Below are 19,849 nucleotides of genomic sequence, written 5' to 3' on the forward strand. Positions count from 1 at the left end.
GACTCACTGCATGAGTCTTTCCATTTTACGGACACAAAAAGATTTACTATCGAACACACCAGATGATTTACATGATTTTTATCAGACAAATAAATTTAGTCAGTGCACAGTTTGAGACGTTTTCATGGGACTTCAAAACTGGTCCGTTGGCGCTTCCTACCAAGCAACAGAGCTTACACACGAGGGCAGATGAGCCATATCTCCGAGCAATTCAACCATTGTCGGACGGCTATGACACACCAACAATCAATAAGTAGATTAGTAGCGATATACTTCCTCTAAGTGCGAGATAACCGCACTGCTGATCAGTCCTTCGTGGCCGAATGGTACTAAAGCTTTCAATCCACTGACTGGGAGGTCGCATATTCTTTGGAATTTTGTGAGATGGGCCTGCCGATGAACAATGCTTTTCGGTTTTTGATACATACTGACTTTACTCGCAGGACGTTATCTCGGTTATGACACTTGTTGCCCTTATTCACTTTCCTACTGAGGTAGCTAGGCATTCATTGACAAAGTTACTCATCTGGTGGATACGTTTAATAGTAAACCCACAAAAGCTTGTTTTACCACCTATCGACTTCACTCCTTGCCGACGTCTTTCACTCCCAGCTAAAAGCTTTACACTACATTACGTTGGAAACCACACGCAGAGAAATCGCTTCTGATGCTTTGCCAATCTCTGAAGTCGGTGGCCTCAGTGTCTTGAAACGATCCAAGCTGAAGTCTACCGGATTTCGTTTCACTAAGAGCTTTACTTTGCAACCTTCCACCGTATGGCTATGTCAACAAATCAACACTCAATTGGAAACTATAATCTCAAGGTTGGTTTATGGACATATTTATACTGATTTTAGCGCTGATCTCAATTCTATCCTGTGAAGCCGCGGAACAACAACAAAGCTTGTTTTTGAGGGCCTTCAGCTGGTGGTATCCTTAACACAATTGTATTTCAATATAAGTGTTCTTTTGTCGGTTTGATTTCACCGCAGTTAATTCATGCTGATATCCCATCTACTTGATTATGACTGACCGGTTGACTCGTTCTATTTGGTGCTGAATGATTTCCTCATGTTTGATGGGTCAACTAGGTGTCTTGTTTGTCCGGTCGTTTCCAATTTGGTGTTCTATTCGGTCTTTCAATTCTGGTCACGTGAAAAATCCTTTAGGTTGCGATTTGTCTGATTACCCCATACATACCTTCCACAATTTCTTCTCTAGCTTCACTTTTGCGAATGTGAATCTCCTTCCTACCGCTGTCATGTTTATCGGGTTGATTGCAATGTGTTTGCCGATGGATTATCCAGTGGATAACTTCGCTTCATCTTGTACAGAGACGAGTGAAAATTGGCCATATAACTTAGTTTCAAATTTGATCTCATTGGGTCTGGTGAAAAGCCTCTTCAAAGTTTGTCACAACTGTTATATTAAATCTTGTAAATTATATTGCTCCTCATCAGCGCATTAGCTTTATTTCTGGTTTAGTTAATGCTGTCTGCAGGGTACCCGCAGTTCCGCGGGCCATTGTTATATTATGCGGCTGTAGTGGTCTTGCTCTCATTCCGGAATGCTTGATTCTGACTGACCCAAAGCTTTTTCCTTCGGTTTTTTGTTGTTTCATTTTTGGACCTGACTTAAATTGACATGCTTGTATGACAATGAAACGCCAGTATTCAACGCTAGTGCTGCTCACAGAGATGCAATCTTGTACTTACTGATGCCTTCATTGTCATCGAGATATATTTTTATGAGTTACATCCAGAAACACCATCGCTGTGCAGGCTGGTGTCCACCACTAGTCTTTTCACTCTGGTTAGATCCACAGAAGCGATTGATACTTTTGGAGTTTACATTCGATGAAGCAATCGTGGTGTATAGGAATTCTTTCTCCTTTGTGAACTTTACTTTTGCTCTCTTGTTTCAAGGGGAATAATGGTCGGACTGCTGGCCCTCCTTCTTTACGGTTCAGACCTAGGGACCAATAGAACCTGTTAGGAATGAAAGATCTGGTGGTTTTGGCTGACCAGTATAAAAACCTACGCATAAGCCTCATTATGGGGTACACCAGATTCCGCATAGCATGGGGACTGAACAAAAACGGCTGATTTCATATCGGTTTGAGGACAAAAAGTGGGATCATTTGCCAATGTGAGGCCCTTGCACGTGCAGCTGTCCTGCCATGATGAATTGATTTTTCTGATACCAATTCGGTGTAGGTTGTTTTATGATCGGGATCTAAACAAAGTAAATTCTGATCTTGAACGAGAGTGACACAGCTGTACAATGTTGTGCCGACTAAGATCGAGGAAAACCCCAGGCGGAGATCTGGCTACTACTTTCTCGAGCTTGGCATGTCAAGATAAAACTGCATTGCACCAGAATGCAAAGGATCACAGTTGGTAAATTTAACTGTGCAAGTAAAATTAACCCAGGAATGGTTCTACCGGTCTAGACGAAAACTGAATGATAGCGTTTGTCGAAGCAAAACAAAACCAAGATTTTCAAACTATCACCTCACGCTGCAGATGTATACGCGTCAAAAGCCGTCATATTGTTATTACCTCGACTCTACATATATACCCCAAACAGCTTATCCAGAAACCGCAAATCAACACAGAAATATCCAGCCTCTGAAGACGAAAACTACAAGGTAGGTATTAGAAACTGTGAGTTTTTCTATCTAGTCAACATACGTTGAATAAGAATATGGGATTTCTAGTTTGTTTTTGAGCTTATTGACTGGGAATACGTACTAACCTTAATTCCATTGTACATGGATGAATGTTGCCAGAAGAAATAACTCGCCCACGATAGATGAACTGAACACACTCCATAGGTTGCACGGGCCTGACCAGATGCTTCGTATGTAAGTAGAACAACTTCTCCAAAGGGCTCTTTTGTTCAACCACGTAAAGGGTGGAGACGAGCCCGGGGAGGTCAAACAATGACTCGGTAGCGAAGTATGAAAGCCATTACCGACAAGCTCACTTACACTGGTCACTGTCCTCTTCTTGGATGGAGACCCTTAGATGGGTCACATCAATGGTTAGAAACATTGGCAGACATGCTCTGGTCGCGACCTCAATCACGCTTGTTCATCCAAACTATTACCTTCAATATACAGCTCTTTTTCCAATTTTCCCAATGAAAAGCCTATTCACACCTCTGTGTTTACGCATAAACCATATCAGCTACTGCCTCCGAACTGCAGTTATCTATCCACTCCCCCAAATCATCGTTGAACAAAACTGTTAGCTATAATCATTGTACGACAAGTACGCGGCCCTTACAGCTGACGATGTTGCTGAAGGCAAACTTCCGATTTGGTAATCATGCAGAGTCACATCTACATAACAGCAAAATTAGACAATAAGGGTCTTTCTTACGACCGCTAAGATAATTCTAAGACGAGGAATGAAATGCACGATAACCACTTCAGATGGCATAAGTGCACTTACTTGACGTTTCACTTTCCAAATGCTGTTACTGCTATCGATGACCTAATAAATTATCTGTTGAGTGAAATATTCGACAAAGTGCCTGAAAATGGTACCACAATAAGTTTTCATTCCTTGAAAACTGTGACTTTCACGTTTTTCATCATATTTTCGCTGTAAACAGCGCCGTACTCTAGTGTCCCAGAGTGCATCACGATGGGTCTCGGAGCCAACATTGTACTTCGTAAAGCAGCCCGATGACGTCAAAATCGGTAAGTTGTAAATTGCTCGTCATAAAAAAGATAAGTTGCCATTGGTAATCCTTTGATCCGAAGTTTTAAATTGTAATAAACTGTTGTCATAAACTGCTAAGTTTTTCAGGAGAAAAGGAGCGGTCAATAGTGAGGCAACTTTCAAATTTCTGTGTTTTCAATGAAGTGAGACAGAAGGTTTACCAGCATAGTTGTATGGCGCGTTAGTGTAAAAATGTTAAGTTTGTGACTAGTCGAATGGCTTGAAAGTCACTTGGAAAATGCGCTGAATCATTTTCTCAAAGATATCACTGACCAAAAAAAGATAAAAAGCTGATCTCGTGAAAACTGCAAATACACACAACATGTAAGATCTTCTGATCCAGCTTGACCCGTTTACACAAATAATTCAGTAGCATATTATCACGCAATGCCATTTCTAGAGAATATCAAACCCGCAGAAGTGGATGAAATCACTGAACCGAGAACAGGTCAAGAAGAGACAATAAATGGATAGTGATTGTTGTTGTCTAGGCCATTACAGAAGCATAAATCCCGGTCGTACACCGTACTGTTTTGCGACACTTGATCGAATTAACTTGGTGGAACTCGGCTATCAAATCAATGTGATTTAATGGCCTGCGATGAGTGCTGTGCACTATGTAAGTGCATGTAAGAGACATGTATTAATTTGGGGTACTCAGTCCCATCTAAATGAAACAGTTCGTCTCGAATTATTGAAAAACTTTTAAAACAACAAAATACAATCCACTTTTGTTGATCTAGAGGTTAGTTTAAACACTTTGGCAACCCATGATCCGTGCTCCATTCTTTGGGCTTATCAGGAATTGTAATTCCCAGGGGTTCGTAAACCAATTTGCAAAATGAATTCAGTCAAATCTTCAGTTAAAACGAAAAACAATTTGCCAATGGATGCATCTGGTCTCAGTACAACGTAATTTTGGCGGAAACTCACGTATTACATTTATCTGATGGGCTGAAAAAAGATAAACACTTGTCAGGATCTGTCGAAAATTTATCGGCAAATTTATGAGTAGTGAGTAGTTTATGAGCAGTTTTATCAAGTAAGTCTTCATCGTGCAACTATCCTTCGTCAACTGAATTACATCACCTAATATAATAAGCAATAAATAAGTAATATAAAGACGATGTTACAACAGACTAGGCTGATCTTTTTGTGCACCATATTTTGGCTTTGTTTACTGAAAATTGTGTTTTTGTCTTCCAATACTATTATTTATCATGGCTTTAGTAAGATTATAAATATGGCTTATCTTACCTAGGTGCAGTTGAATTCTTCTCGGTCGCTGGATTGGGGAACAGTAGGGGTGATATCCCAGACAGCGCGCTATCTACTACAACTGATTTGAAACAGGCGATCCCAAGCTTGATAGCTAAAAAGTAAGAATCCTGTTCCTTTTCCACACTGCCAGTAAATTCCAGGTTTTATCTGGTTTCGTTTACAGTATCGCCTCTATCTTTATCAATAAGGGGTGGCCTGTCATTAAATTTTAATGCCCAAATATCAGGCACCCGGAAAAAGTGTAGGAAAAACAGTGAAAAAGGCAAAATCATTTAGAGTTTATGCTCTGTGTCCTAAGAAAAATTCCAAGAACAGTTTATTGCATCTCCAGATACCAGCAAGATCAAACACCAGAGCGTAGTCTACTGGGACTGACCCAATACAGTTCATGAAATTTTCCATCACTGACTGAGCGGAGGAGAGTAGAGATCTCTTGCAAAACATCCGCGAGGAGGCAACACTGCATTAGCTACTTGACTCACTAACTTGTGCTGTTTTTAAGATTTCCAGTCATCTTCATAGACAGTAACGTGGGGTCTTGTTGGAGAGCAAAGTTTCACTGCAACCATCTTCATTTATATTTGATTCAATTAGACTAAGGATCTTCCATCTCCGGATATGGATGTACCATGGGTTTTAAAGCAGAAATGTCTCCCAGATGGTTCAGCTTCATAAAATGACTTACAGTAGGTTTTTATTTACCTAAGGATTCAATGCTGGGGAAATGTTGATTTATCCAATTTTTAAAATGAACTCAATGAATAACACCATATAATATGTAGTAAAAGCAATAAGATTAGTTTTAGTGTATATCAGATTTAAATTCAGCTTTTAATAATGTCTGCATTTCATGTGTCCGAGGGCGTTTCTACCCTCAAGACAAAATTTTCTGTGATGACCAAGTTTACGCCCTCGAGGATGGGGTCCACGTGACTCCACCCGCGCTTGGCTGAAGACTGCAAGGAATAGCGGCTGCTCGATGTCAGTGACTTTCGGGCTGTCAGTTTCACTCCAGAATGTCTGATTGAGCCCTTGGAGGTGTAGGCACCTCAGGATGCGGGCATGGGCCAGCACTATGTTGCCTCCCTCACACACATTCTTTTTTCTCTTTACTCCACTACTCTAAATACGTATGAACGTACGGCAGTGAATTATCAGCATCAACGCTTATAATGATGTTCCTGAGGAGCAGGATGATGAATAGGCAAGCTGACTTGTTTGCAACCCGGAGGTGACTCGGGAGAGCCCAGAAAGCATAGATATTTTGTAAAAGGTGAACAGGAACTAGTGCACTCTTGTATAATTAAATATGAACAAACAGGATAGAGTTCTCCGCCACTATATAAAGTACTCACCCGAACTTCCAATATTTTAACACTACTAATAAGGAGCGTCCAAACTGCTTCTCACTTTGAGCTATTGCCTATTTAAACTCCCGATCTGAAACTAAAGCAGAATGGAACAGAGTTACAGTGAGTGAATCCACAACCATCTAAGATGATAAATGCTCGTTGCAAATGACCACACCGACCGGTTAAATTCATTGTAGCCCAAAAAATCAGTTATGGATTAAGTTATTTTAATATAAATCGGTTTTTCTTAAATCCGAGCCTTTGTTTGATGGTTTGACCGATGAAGAAGTCCTAGAGAGTATGCTTTCATAGATTCGAATGATCTTTATTCTTTCCCGACTGTGTATCTTCAGTCTTTAACCACTACCCGAAGGGTCGCGTCTTCGAAACTTGAAAAGATGTGCGTGAGGTGCGCGCGGTTGACACTCCCCGGCAAAGACGATACGGTTACACTGAACTTCTTGGCGTTTTGCCACCGCTTAATTAGACGTATAATGTGAGATCGTGATTAGAAATTTGCGACTGCTAAACGTTTTGACAAGAAACAATCACTTTCTCGAAAAAACAGTAGTTAATCACCCGTCTAACATCCCACAGGTTGAATTAATTAACTGTTCTGTAACAGTCATGTCTTGGCTTGCCGACGAAGACCTTGTTTATCTGGAATGTGCAGACGGTATCTATCTCGCCCTCAAGGGACAGAACATGCAGGTGTTTTGTGGATGAATTTACCAAATTCACCTCGTCCTTCGGTATGCGCTTTGAACCCACGTTATTTAACGTCCTGCTATCGAGCAAGCAATCACTAAACACGTCTGTTGCAATCCAGGGGGTGTTAATCGAAGTTGTGGACCGTTTTACGTACCATGGTAATTGCGTTTGTTTCGAATGTAGTGTGACAGATGAGGTCAGTGCACGGAGGTCCAAGGCTCAGGTCGCGTTTACTAGTTCGAGACAACTATGGCGTCACAGAGTTATATACATGAATCCAAATCAACTTGTGTACCGGGCTACAGTACGCGCTGTTTTATTTTACGGCTGCGAGACTTGGCCTATTCGAGCAGCGGAACTGAGACGTCTTCAGGTGTTCGACAATCCTTGTCTCAGAATCAGCTCGTGTGCTTTGGTGTCAGTAGATCTGTAACCAGGCAGATAAAAAGTGAGTGTTTATTATGCAGAGGGGACTTACACCAAAGAATATGTCCCACACCAAAAAATGAGGCAATTAGGTCATATATTGCGTATGCCGAGGCATTGTTTGCCGAAAATAATGCTGTTTTTATTGCCCTATTCGAAGAGGTGTAAGCGGAGAGGTGGCCAAGCCTTGAGCTGGTAGACAGGTAACTAAGAGACGGCAAAAAGTGTGGGTTTTGTCGGTGCCACTCACCTTCGAGGATGGGGACCGCGCGATTCTTACTGCGCCTGGTTGGGAACGCTGCGAGATGTGGCTGCTAATCGATGCCAATGGCCTGCTTATTGTCAGTTTCTATCCAGATTGCTTGAATGTGTCTGGAGGTAGAGGAAACTCGGAATCATTGTGGTCGACTAGAGCTAAGTCCCTTCGTCCACTTCTATCCTTTTTTTAAGGTAACTCTTCCAAATAAGTCGTAGTTTGACGAAGTGAGGCATTGATGTTGAACACTGATGTTATGCTACTGATGACGATTAAGTTGTTATATGAATCTGGGTCTGTTCCACTTCGGAGAGCCAAGCAAATTCATCAAGTTTGCGGACGAAGGCTTTTGTACAGTACTTCTTGTTTCTGTCCTGGTGCTTTTTGCTTGACTGCTACAGAACGTTTTTGTCACCAAGCTAACTACACTACACAACGGTCTGAAGCGAAAAAGCTTTGCTTTTAAACATTTTTCTGAGGGAAGAGTGCGGTAAAACTAGAAGTCGGCAAAAACGCTTTTATGCTTGCGGTGTTTCTTGGACTTATGTTTCTCGTGGAAATAGAGCGCTGCATCATTTGAGTTCAATCTATCAACAAAGCATGAAAACGATTTGCATAAAAGAAGCGATAAATTAAATTTACGGTACTTTCAATCCTAATTCTTGTGTTATTTTTGCGCATGAGGGTATGAATGGTGTTAACGAGTAGTGGTTGAAAACGGACCTCGAACTTTTCGTCAGACAAGTTTTGTGAAAACATGGATTCCGTATTTGAAATGAACTGAGAAAAATACGAGTTGATGCGTCTTTAAGACTAGTTTACACAACTCATTGACAGTATGAAGCTTGCCTCAACCTATTAACCATTAACTGGATCAATCGCTGGCCAGTTTGTTCGAAAACATGTACGTTCATGGTTTTTATAACTATACAATTAGAATGCAGCTATCAGAAATTATCACATTTTAGTTGTAGAATTCCCTATTGGAGAACAAGTGAAACGATGTCGTCAGAAAAGTTGATTTGTGCTCTGGAGATGGAAATGCAGGAATTCAAACTGGCTCACAGAGGAACAAAATCCGAAAATTCTTTGCAGGAGTTTATTATGAAACGAGAAATAAATCAACTTCAGAATATGATGCTGGTGAGATCTGAAATAGAAATCTTTCCTTAACACTACTGCTTGTGAATTTATTTCGTGTCCGTTTTAACTACTCCACCGTGTTACCAAACGGGGCTCAGGAATCATGTGTTAACTTTGAGTGAGAATTTCAGTTGACCTAGCCAGAAAAACAATTGCCGCTTATTGAATAGTTTTTAGATTACCTTGCCTATAATTCACCTGAGCATACCAAGATGGGATAATTATTATAGCCCATGATCAAATGCTCAACTGCAGGAACCTAATTAATGGTTCACTTGACCAATCCCTATACAATAACATAGAAGCCGAAATTAAGACGGGAACTCCTCTCGTGGTTGGGCAATTTGTGACTTGGTCGGATCCATACCGATAGTGGCCAATCAAATTTGAAGTTCACCGTGTGTCTCATCTTACGTTTGGAACACTCATCCTAATCACAGTAGACGAATCAAGAAAACATCTAAATTTACTTTTTATTTGTGGGTGGGAAAAATTGTTTGCGTTGGGATAGGTAACTTGGTAGTATTTGAGCCTGTGTGTATCTGTCGGGTTGTAAGGCAGTCATACACCGAATAGATGTCATCCGGAAAATTAGAGCTTTGTTATTACCGACAATTCGTTGGGATTATTGATTACTTTAGTATTCAAACAATTATTCTATAACCTCTGCCAGTTGACTTCCCCTGTCTAGGCTTGGGCAACTTGGCAGTATCCCAGCCCTGGTGCTCTCATCGGGTGGCATTGCAGTTAGGCGTTGAAAGGGTGTTACAGCTGAATGTTTCAGTTATCCGAAAGAATTGGCGAATAGCGAATAAAGTTACGGAACGTTGACCGTGTATCTACTTAGATTTCAAAGTGACTAGGAAAATAATGGTTTGAATATATTTTCATTTATGTTCTTTTCAAGTTGGGGATTCACCAGAATTTTGACCTCCCAATCCAACGAACACATCTTTGTTATCAATAGAAAAGTCTTTCCATTGGTGACTTTCGAATTGGTCCTGGTGTACCCGTGGATGTTTGGGAGGAGCAATGTAATAAGAATAAATAGCAACATAAATATATTGTTTTTCTTGAGTTTCTGTGGGGACACTGCCAATTGTGTAAATCCTTGCTTACTTGGAAGAATTAATTTACACCTTTCTTTTTTCTACATGTCAAGCAACTTGGATTATTTATGGAGAACCTTAATCATTTTGTCCACCTGGGCCAGGCGGACGAAAGGAATTCACGAACCAGCAACAGCAGAAAAACTAATGATATGCAACTGGCTTCCGACGAATGGAAATTAATCGTCTCTCACTTAGAAAATCTATTCACCCGGATACTGGATCATATTGATTTGATTGAGTCACATTCTACTGTATGCAATATCCAGCCAGATCAAGCGGTGAGATGTGCGAATTCTCTCCCATAAATGAGCAATGTACACTTGCAGTGCCTTCTTCCTAGGGTCAAACTTACACACCTCACTCGAGTTGCTTTAAACAACCTCTATATTAAGGAAAACCGTAGTGCGCATACATAATGTGCAGTCATTTTAGTTTTCCTACAACCTCAGCAGAATGACTAATTCATTTGTTTGGCTGTAGTAGCAGTCTGGTACCATAGGGTGCTTAGTGCGTTTATTATTATATGTAGGACGCAAATACCTAGAACACTGTGTGTGTGGACAAAAGCTACAAGAGACAAGCCGAGTTTCACAGATTTATAAATTTGGTTGTCTGTTCGCCAGCTTCCAAAATCTAGAATCGTTTCATCGGACTAGCACGTTCATAATCTGAACCCGCATAAATTGAAATGTTCTCACATACACTGTAGTGGTTTAGTTTTTGGATCATTCTTCGGAAAGCAAGCTTCCTCTGCATAGTGTTAAGAAGCGGGCAAAACTGGGGTCTTCTATACCGAACAACGGCAACCAAACAGCTTTTTCACTTTTTCATGCGGGAAGAAAACATCGAGACTGAAATCGATGTTGCATAGCGCTAAAAAGAAAAAAAATTGGCAGGCAGATTTGATCAGGTTTGATACCGCGCAACTGAACACTGTTCGTCTTGACTTCACAAAAAAGCAATTAAAGTATGCTGTTCTGCACTTCTGCGTTTTAAGTTCATTCCGTTGGGGTAGCTTAGTCTTATTTATGAGGAGGTTCAATACCAAATCGACGAGTTATCGAAACAAGAAATGTTTTGAACACAAAACGTGCGCATTCATACAGATCGAACTAAAAATAGGACTATTAGCCTTGGCAGTTATGTGACAAACCATAAGCATCCAACTACGAAGTAACTGGTGGTATGACATGAGAAGACGTTTAGAAAGCGATTTCTCTATTTGTGACCATCCTTAATAGAAAGAGCCGTTACTAATCAATCCCGCATGTCCAAACTTTTACATCACATGAATGATGAATCCTGGAAAGACACTTCCTGTGGATAAATATGCATAACCGATGGGCTTGATGAGATTAAATGGTTTTGTGTTCCTGCGGGTGCGCCGAATAGTCACGTCCCCGCTTGAATAAATCCCTCTAACCAAGATTCTACCTTTCTGTTTCAGACCAGAGTGGCTCAATTGTACCAATTACTTGTGAGTTCTTGGTTGACGTTCTTTGGAGTAAATGTGGTTCATTTTCAGGGTGATCAAGTATGTCTATCGACAAGAAACGCGCTCCAACTCTTTGACTCCATTTTGCGAAGCCCACGAAGGTCAGTTGAGATTTGAGCACCTCCAGATTTAAAATTATACTAACCTTGTTGGATCACCAGATTTGTATAGCTCGTAAAATAAAAGCCGGATACCAAATAGATTAGATTCGCTGTCATGCCCCGTGGCTGGCAAGGCTCGTCATTGCTCGAAGCCTGGTCAGTCAACATTTCGCTGAGCGGAAGGCAGTAATCGTCAATTTCTGCTTTATTGGTTTTGGTGCTTTTTATTCCCCAGTTAAAATTGTGGAATTATTGATGGCTGCGTAGTGGCTTACAAACTACGAACTCGCATCCTCTTATACGTTGAGTGACCTATAAAAATTAGGATATTTTATGTATTGTGTACAAAGTAGTGGACACTCACTGGCAGAAACAACTTACAGTCTAGATGTAAATGCATTCAAAGAGGCTCGAAATATGAAACTGTCATGCAGTGTCACTTTGTCATCCATCAAATGCTTCAATCGGCCTTACAGAAATGAATATCAATTCGGCAGAAACAACTTACAGTCTAGATGTAAAAGCATTCAAAGAGGCTCGAAATATGAAGCTGTCATGCAGCGTCACTTTGTTATCCATCAACATGCTTCAATCGGCCTTACAAAAATGAATATCATTTTCATTTAACGTGCAGTTCAGCACCCCGAATGATTTACTAAACGAAAGATCGGACAGGGTTCTTTGTGAGGTGCTGAGTTGCTTTCCCGGGCTTGGGACGACTGGACAGAATAAAATTACGCTGACTGCAGATGAGCAAGTCACTCTACACCCCCCACACTGCGGTGACTAGCGTCGACGTAGGCAAGTTGTTCACAGAAAAAGGCTTTTAGTTGAGTCTATGGCTTCCGGAATTCTGGGATTTAGAAATTCGGGAAGTTAGGCTTAAACTCAATATTTTCCGAATCGTCCAATGCACGGCTTTAATTTAAATAAAGCTTACTTCACAATTAAATAATTTGATCATCTTGTTTTGGTTTATTCCCTGATCCAGTGCCACTTTACTGATGATTGATTCAGTCAGATAGAAAAATCCATAGGTCTTCAATATTTGTTCTCGGTCGTGGAAAAAACAAGTGAATAAAAGTGAAAAGTATTGTTGGCCGAAATTTGACACCAAGTGGCTTTGGCAACATAAACAGGATAAAAAATCTTACCAGTCAAGCTACTGTCAAGGATTGTAAATTAAAGAGCTCTGAACAGGATTACCTTGAACATGGGACTTGTTGACGAAGCCGATTTCTTATACAAAGTTACGAAGCATGAACCCTATCCTTGTGTAAGAACCTCTTGGAAAGTGGAGACGGCAAAGAAAACGATACTTTCTACGGAAAATATCCAGCCCAAACATGTTTCAAAACATTTTGACAAAAACCAAGAAGGTTATGAGGAACATTCTTCCCAGTGTCAATCCTGTGCCCATCTATGCATGGTTGAAACAAAAGTAAGGCACTAGTGTGCTAGGGAGAAGTAATATCTAAGATAGACAGCGTGGTCATCGCACACTTATACCTCAACTTCATCGTTAGGCTCGGTCTTGCCGAAGGTAGTTTTTAGTTCGGAGGACAATGTGTCGAATAAAAGCATCCTGTTCCTATCTCCTCAGCCAAATCGGTATGAAAACCAGGCAAATCACAGTAGACAGAAACTTGTTTCAGCTGCTCTGCTGCCAACTTTTGAATGGTATTGCCCCTCTAGAGCTCTCATCCTGTCAAAAACAGTCAATACAGGGTTATATACCGATCTGATTGTGTAAACAGGTTTTTCCTTGTAACGAAAAACGCTCCCAACATGATGTTTATGTTCTTTGAATTCCGAAAGTTAAGAAGCCCCTACAGCCATTCAAAAAATTGTTCATCTGTCTTCAAGCTTCTGTTGCACTACCTGACTGGGAAGTTCTGACAAGTGTAAATCGATCGACACATCCGGATCGGTCACTGGGTCGTCGGCCGACCATCGGGCTAACTAGTCACACTGCTCAATGGAGAACACGTTCGCCTGTTCACACGAGATCATTCAAGTGCGTCTACCTTATGCTGGTGGAGCAATGGCAACACACTTGCCTCGCATGTCCAATGTCCGGAGTTCCATTCCCTGAACTGGTAATAATATGCCCTGCTGATGAACTCTAGTAGGAGAGAAGCTCCAGTCAGGTGTGGTTTCGCTGGAATGATTGTCCCGGGAGGGGAGAAAGAATGTTCGATATGAACGTGAATCGTGCATTCATTCTTTTATGTTGTTAGCGTCTCATGCAGTGGGGGGACCAGTTAACCTTTGCTTCTGGCGCGCAGGCAGGTACTTCTTGGAGCCGACTGTGTTGTGACGGAAAAAACCAACGATGGTAACAGAAGGGCAATGTTTGCTGAGAAGTTCAAGTCAGCTCCATGAAAAACTCTGAACACAATTTTACCAATTTGACTGTAATAAGCATATACAGACTAAAGTAGTTTTTTTAAGCAATCACACGGAACCAGAATCAATCCTCTTGAAACTGTGACAATGATATTTCGAATTATTTAGCAAACAAATTATTACAAGCTCGGTTAAGCAGCGCGCGATATTTCAATGTGCATTCCATGATTGCCGGAGTCTTCAATCCATTTCTTTTCAGTGTGATGACGCAAACTGACGAAAAAATTGTGCAGCTACTTTCCAGAATGTCAGAGGTAAGCGTCTTGAATTGTGTTTGCCAAAGCTCAAATGACTTATAAGGTCTCTCACCCTCATACAAAATTCCCCATATAACCTAAATGAGTGTTACGTTAGCCAAAAAATCTGTTTTTTAGTCGATGAATTGAGGTTTACTTGAACACCGACAGTAGATGCGTACCACCTTCTGCGTTCGTAAAGTGGTCTAGGCTGAAAATAGCATCAGAATGGATTCTTCCAGTTTTTTTGAAACCTTCGATCTCTACGGACATGAAGTAAAGGCGTGTATTTCCCTTGAATCAACCCCCATGCAAGACGGAAAAAGTGACACAAGCAACTTTTCAGATGCCTTCTGGGAGTATTTATCTTTCTAAAAGTTACCCAGGACAACCTTATGGAGCAACGCGAAATGAGCTTGCGATATGGACGAAGATATACTGTAAATCAAATGATTCTTTGAAGTAAGTTTCGAGAGTTTGATAAACGTGACATCTGTAACCATCAAATGCAAAAAGACGCAGCTGGAGAAAAATATAGGTTTTGCGATTATTTGCCCTACATGAGTTTCCTTAATCCGTCAAGAAATCAAACGTTCGACACACGCCCCACAGAGCTATGTTTTTAAGCGGCCTCCGATGGAATCCATCAGCAACTAATAAAATAAATGTTGCCAAAAATGGCTCTTATATAGAAGCCACATCTAATGTTCCGTTCAGTTGTTACGATCCATCCAGAAAGACCCGGTTTGGCCCAACATTTCCCGTCCTCCTTCAAACAACCAACTGTAGCATGAAGCCAAAGATATGTCCTATTTTCACTAACTAACCCAAATGATCATCGTCCGAATAAGTCCGAGACTATACCTAAATGTTCCTTTACCTCTAGTAAGTTTCTCCCTACGTGTGATTCATAAAATCCACTAGTATTGTAACGAAGTGGGCACAAAACTCATCACCGGATTCAGCATTGGAAATTTTGAGAGCACAGTGATCCTCGCGTTTGTGAATAAAGTATACAAAGAAATAATTTGGTGTCCCATTGCTGGCAGAGAAAAAATAACTGCACGTTTCTAACTAAAAGCAATAAGCTTTTTATGCCTGCGTGAGTAATGTTACCACACTGCCGGTCACATCCTTCCTGTCCACAATATAATGTTTAACTACTTTAGGTTGGGACTATGTAAACTACGGTCATCCCACTACCAATTACGCTTTTTCGGACTCATCAGGTAGTCCTGATACCCGTCAATCTTATTTTGTAACTGAACAGAAAACTAAAGACAACTGGGAGCAAGAGACTTGGCTGCTTTTTAGCCAGATCCCCCACCAACAATCACTTTATATGTAAATCACTATTCTATGACATTCCTAAGTCAACAGTTTTAATCCAGTGCATGGCTATTGAGTTGTGCTGGGTCATTGACTTTCACTATGGATCAACAACTTATTCACGTCCGTTCGTTCCATTTGAACTGAAGTTTGAAAGCATATATAGAAACAGAGGATCAAATAAGAAAATAGGTGTGATTTTGAAACAAATAAAATGATAAGAAGCCAGCTGAAGGGCTGGCAGACAGCAGTACATAACATTTTTACCTAATATCACGTACCAGAAAAAGAAGGTTCCAGCAGATGGAGCAATGTTTGGAACCACTATTCTATTTTCTGGTCGTTTAATCTGTGTTCCAGGGGACTTCTACCTGTTCGGTTGTACAGAATAACGGTGATCGTCCCGAACTGGTCACACCAAATAACCCCTATTCAATTCCAGTTCCACTTAAGTCTGGAACATTGTTGAGAATGCAAGTTAACTCTTCATGGATATCCTATATCCGGGACGTTTTCCAAAGGAGGTAAGTTATACGTGGTGTTGTACAAAATTTAGAGCAGATCAACCGTAAGTGCCACAGTTACAGTTACCCACCGCAACAAAACTGCTAAATATAGGAGAACAGACGGGCACTCAACATTGCGAATGTATCGAATCTGACCTGCGGTTTCATATAGCTAAGAGTTTCAATGCTATCAAATCCGGAATGGTGGATTAGTCAACCTGGTTTTCACCTGCATTTACACGTAGAATAATGTTCCAACTGAGACTGCATGGATATCAGTAAAATTTGTATGCTGGTCTGTTGACACATGGAAGGATGTGGGATTCTAGTAGCCTGAGCGGGTAAAACCTTTGTTAAAATATTCATCAAGCTCGATTATGAGTGAGATAATCCAAAATTTGGAAACCTGATAGAGGGATCTTTAAAATTTTATTCAGAGTAAAGAGTGTTCTGTACATTCTGTTTAAGGGCGGTTCTAGACAAGGTTTGTCCATATCCTATCTCAGTTCGCATTGTTGCTCGGAAGGCGAAGATATACGACTGCCACGCTCTGCTTTATGTTGTGTTGGTCTGACTTATCGCTTTCGCAACGACAGATTAGGTTAGCATGCATGACTTTTTGAGCTGGAACGATTGATTAAATGGACCTGACCTAGGATGTGGCATTCGTTAACTAGTTCAAAGAGGTCATTGGAAATTTTTAATCAGGAAATCAAAATTCACAGCACGTGTCGGACGAAACCCGATACGGACAAGGAACTAATGAATTGTTAGTGATCAAAACGCAATTTTTCAAAGGATTGTTTGCTAGTTGGCTTAGAGCGGAAGCATACAGTGGAGGAATCCTAAGGTTTTGACGTCACAGCTAGTACTCTCATTCTAGTGATCAGTACAACAAAGAGACTGGAAAATCTGGTTGCAAAAATAGTGAATTCCGCAATTGCAATTGCCATTTCAATGGTAATACTGTTTAGAATCACTCGTATTTGCCTACCAAATCACCCGATAGCTCTTTCTAACCCTGGTAAACTAGTTGCTTTTCTGATCATAACGCAGTTAAGCTGGATGAACGCTAGTCTACTCCAACACATAATTACTCAAATTTAACTGGGCAAACTGATTATAGAACTTTAACTGTGTGCCATAAAAACTTCGCTTGACAAAGTAGCGAAGTGTTTCGTTTAACAGCGGGCTCGTCAGTGAAGTGACCAACCGTGTTCAACCCCGTCCGCTCATTAGAAGCATTGTGAGATTTTTTTGTAACCAAGCAGTAAATCAAAGTTTTTGCTGCTTTAAACTGTTACTCCGTTCAGAGGAGCAGTTTCAGTTACCTGCTCGGCAATGAAGTCCAGATATGGTCCGATACGGTTCGAAAACCGCGGGAGTAAAAACAAAGGTTTCCATGGATTTGGTCTGAGTTGATGTGTTTGAACCGATGTGTTTGGATCAGCAACAACGAAAAATAACAGTGATTAATGTGTTGAACTGCGCAGTACCAAATTAGTTTACAAAATTTCTATGGAAACGAAGCATGTGAGCACTGTTTGGGAGTAGCTGACTCAAGTTAGTCTACCAGCTACGCAGTCATCTTTTAAGAACTGTAGAGTGAGTAAATTTGCATGTTCATGGTTGCTGTCCGCCCAAGCAATTCCAATCCAAAAGAAACAAAGTGAACAAAATGATTGAACGAATTAGCCTAATTGAAACATAATGGCAGGATTCGATAGGTGAATTTCGACTTTATGGATGTCAGACGAACTGGAAGATTCTGGTTGGCGAATTCGTGACAGACTTTGACGCACTCAAATTATCGAATATTACTTCGCCTATTGATAGCTAATATAGTTTGAAAAAATTGCAGCAGGTTTTCAAGCGGCGAAAAAAAATAACCAGAACATACCTTGTCAATGAATAAAATTAAATCAATGCAACCAGTGGCATCCATATAAAGCACATCCTATACTCAACAAAACGAAGGCTCCAAATTTTGGCATCGCTCCTTATCATTCGATGATCGCAGAAACATAAATCCATATCTAGAAGTAAAAACGCCGTCATATTTGCTTAGCGCATCAGTGTGGTTTTATTGTTATTATCTTTATGAGTTACTTACACATAGGTTACATATGTTTTTACGCTTAACAGAACATTCGGTGAGGTAATCCTCGTGGTAAATAAGTGCCGTGAAAATGTTATCAAACAGGTTGGCGACAGAGAACGTATATTGAAGGTCCTGGGACGTTTATCCAAAACAGTTCTGCAACTGATTTTCAGCCTCGTCGCAAACAGCTGCCATGACAGGAACAATTGTGTAACTTCACTTCGATGCAAACTCACTATGCTTGCACTTACTGGATTCACCGTTGGACTTTTAGTTTCTGAATATTCAGGTGGTCGAAAATCGATTTTTACGTTATGGCCAGGTAGCATCCAGGAAGTGGAACGTACTGATTTCGACAAGTCACATTCTGTCAGCCTGTTGTTCGATCCAGTTGGCTGGCTATACTCAAAGTTTTTGGCTTCGGGTATCAAAGTACTACATCCATATGGGCCCCCGCCATTTTGAGATAAAACTGAAAACTATTGAAGTTACTTTTCTCCAGAGCGTATTGTTTTCGCATTCTCGTTAACTTGTTCAAAAAGGCAATAAAACAATCTCGTTGATTGATGACGACTGGTTGACAGAGAATTAGTTACATCCTTCCAGTAAAATAGAACAAAAGGATGCATCTTATGAGAGTCTTGTCTTTTGTTTTTCGCGACGGACTTTAAATAAAGGACCATTTTTGAGTGAGCAACTAAATCCTAATTATCAAAAACTTACAGGAAAATTTTGTTCTGAAGATAAATTTGTTCGCTTTGAACTTTAACTATTTTTAGTTATTTGGTATAATCAGCGGTCGTAAACATTGGACTCAGATAATAAGTGACTGTGAAGTCGATAGGAAGACGTTTGTTGAAAACCCTCGCCCGCCTGTTTCTAACCAATTTAGTATAGCGTAATCGTTATAGTTTTCGCGCTTACATTGACCAGACAACTGGATTAAATATATCCCGTTTAGTTTCGAGACCCCGGGAAACCACGTGGGTTACTGGCATACAAAAGTTTTGTTTCTCAAGAGCCGCTGATTCACTGGACGCCCGCATACGTATAAAGCTAAATATGGTACTAGATGAAATTTCGTGCTAACGTTATAAAAGCGAAAAAAAACAGTTAGTTTGTAAACAAATATAAGACTGTTGTTAGTTAACAGTCGGCTAGAATATAATGACTTAAGAGTCAGCATCGTTCGAAAATACGGCAAGGTGCCCGCACGATCGGATCTCTGCACCAAAAAATAAGAATAAGCAATCTGTATTATCTGAACTCATCAGGAACACCAATGCTTTTGGAATAATTTCAACATCCTCCCTCATCTTATGCTATTCAACGAAGACCTCTTTTTCTGCAGGACCTTCGAGTAGTTTGAAGAGGAGAAACAGACTAGGTGTAATATCACTATTCATTGGTTGGGTGAAAACACGTTGGTTGTGGTTTCTGAGAGATAAGTTGGAGACCTTAAACCAGCAACACAACCGCTCAAGTATGTTGACGCGTTTAATTTTTATTTAAAGAACTGAGCTCCTTCAAACAAGTAATACACTCATCTCAGACGGGCACTGTTTGACTTAAGCGTATTACCTTCCCGGTGCTTGTGAGGCCACAATGCTATGTGTTGAAACTGCGCACCATACTGGTTACACAGTGCTCACATGTACCC

At 40.6% G+C, this 19,849-nt stretch overlaps 1 protein-coding gene across 1 annotated transcript in view; it reads left to right on the forward strand.

The window, feature by feature from the left end:
- Positions 1-19,849, forward strand: part of T265_06216 (hypothetical protein) — a gene marked incomplete at both ends in the record, with an annotated part of 45,651 nt that overhangs the window by 18,212 nt on the left and 7,590 nt on the right. The window contains 10 exons of the mRNA XM_009171424.1: positions 613-824; positions 2,590-2,650; positions 3,622-3,709; positions 4,993-5,110; positions 8,732-8,900; positions 10,063-10,290; positions 11,538-11,608; positions 14,217-14,271; positions 15,943-16,106; positions 18,234-18,621. Coding sequence (XP_009169688.1) covers positions 613-824; positions 2,590-2,650; positions 3,622-3,709; positions 4,993-5,110; positions 8,732-8,900; positions 10,063-10,290; positions 11,538-11,608; positions 14,217-14,271; positions 15,943-16,106; positions 18,234-18,621 — 1,554 coding nt within the window. The remainder of the gene's footprint in view (positions 1-612; positions 825-2,589; positions 2,651-3,621; positions 3,710-4,992; positions 5,111-8,731; positions 8,901-10,062; positions 10,291-11,537; positions 11,609-14,216; positions 14,272-15,942; positions 16,107-18,233; positions 18,622-19,849) is intronic.

Source organism: Opisthorchis viverrini, assembly GCF_000715545.1.
Source record: "Opisthorchis viverrini unplaced genomic scaffold opera_v5_128, whole genome shotgun sequence".
Classification (NCBI taxonomy): domain Eukaryota; kingdom Metazoa; phylum Platyhelminthes; class Trematoda; order Opisthorchiida; family Opisthorchiidae; genus Opisthorchis; species Opisthorchis viverrini.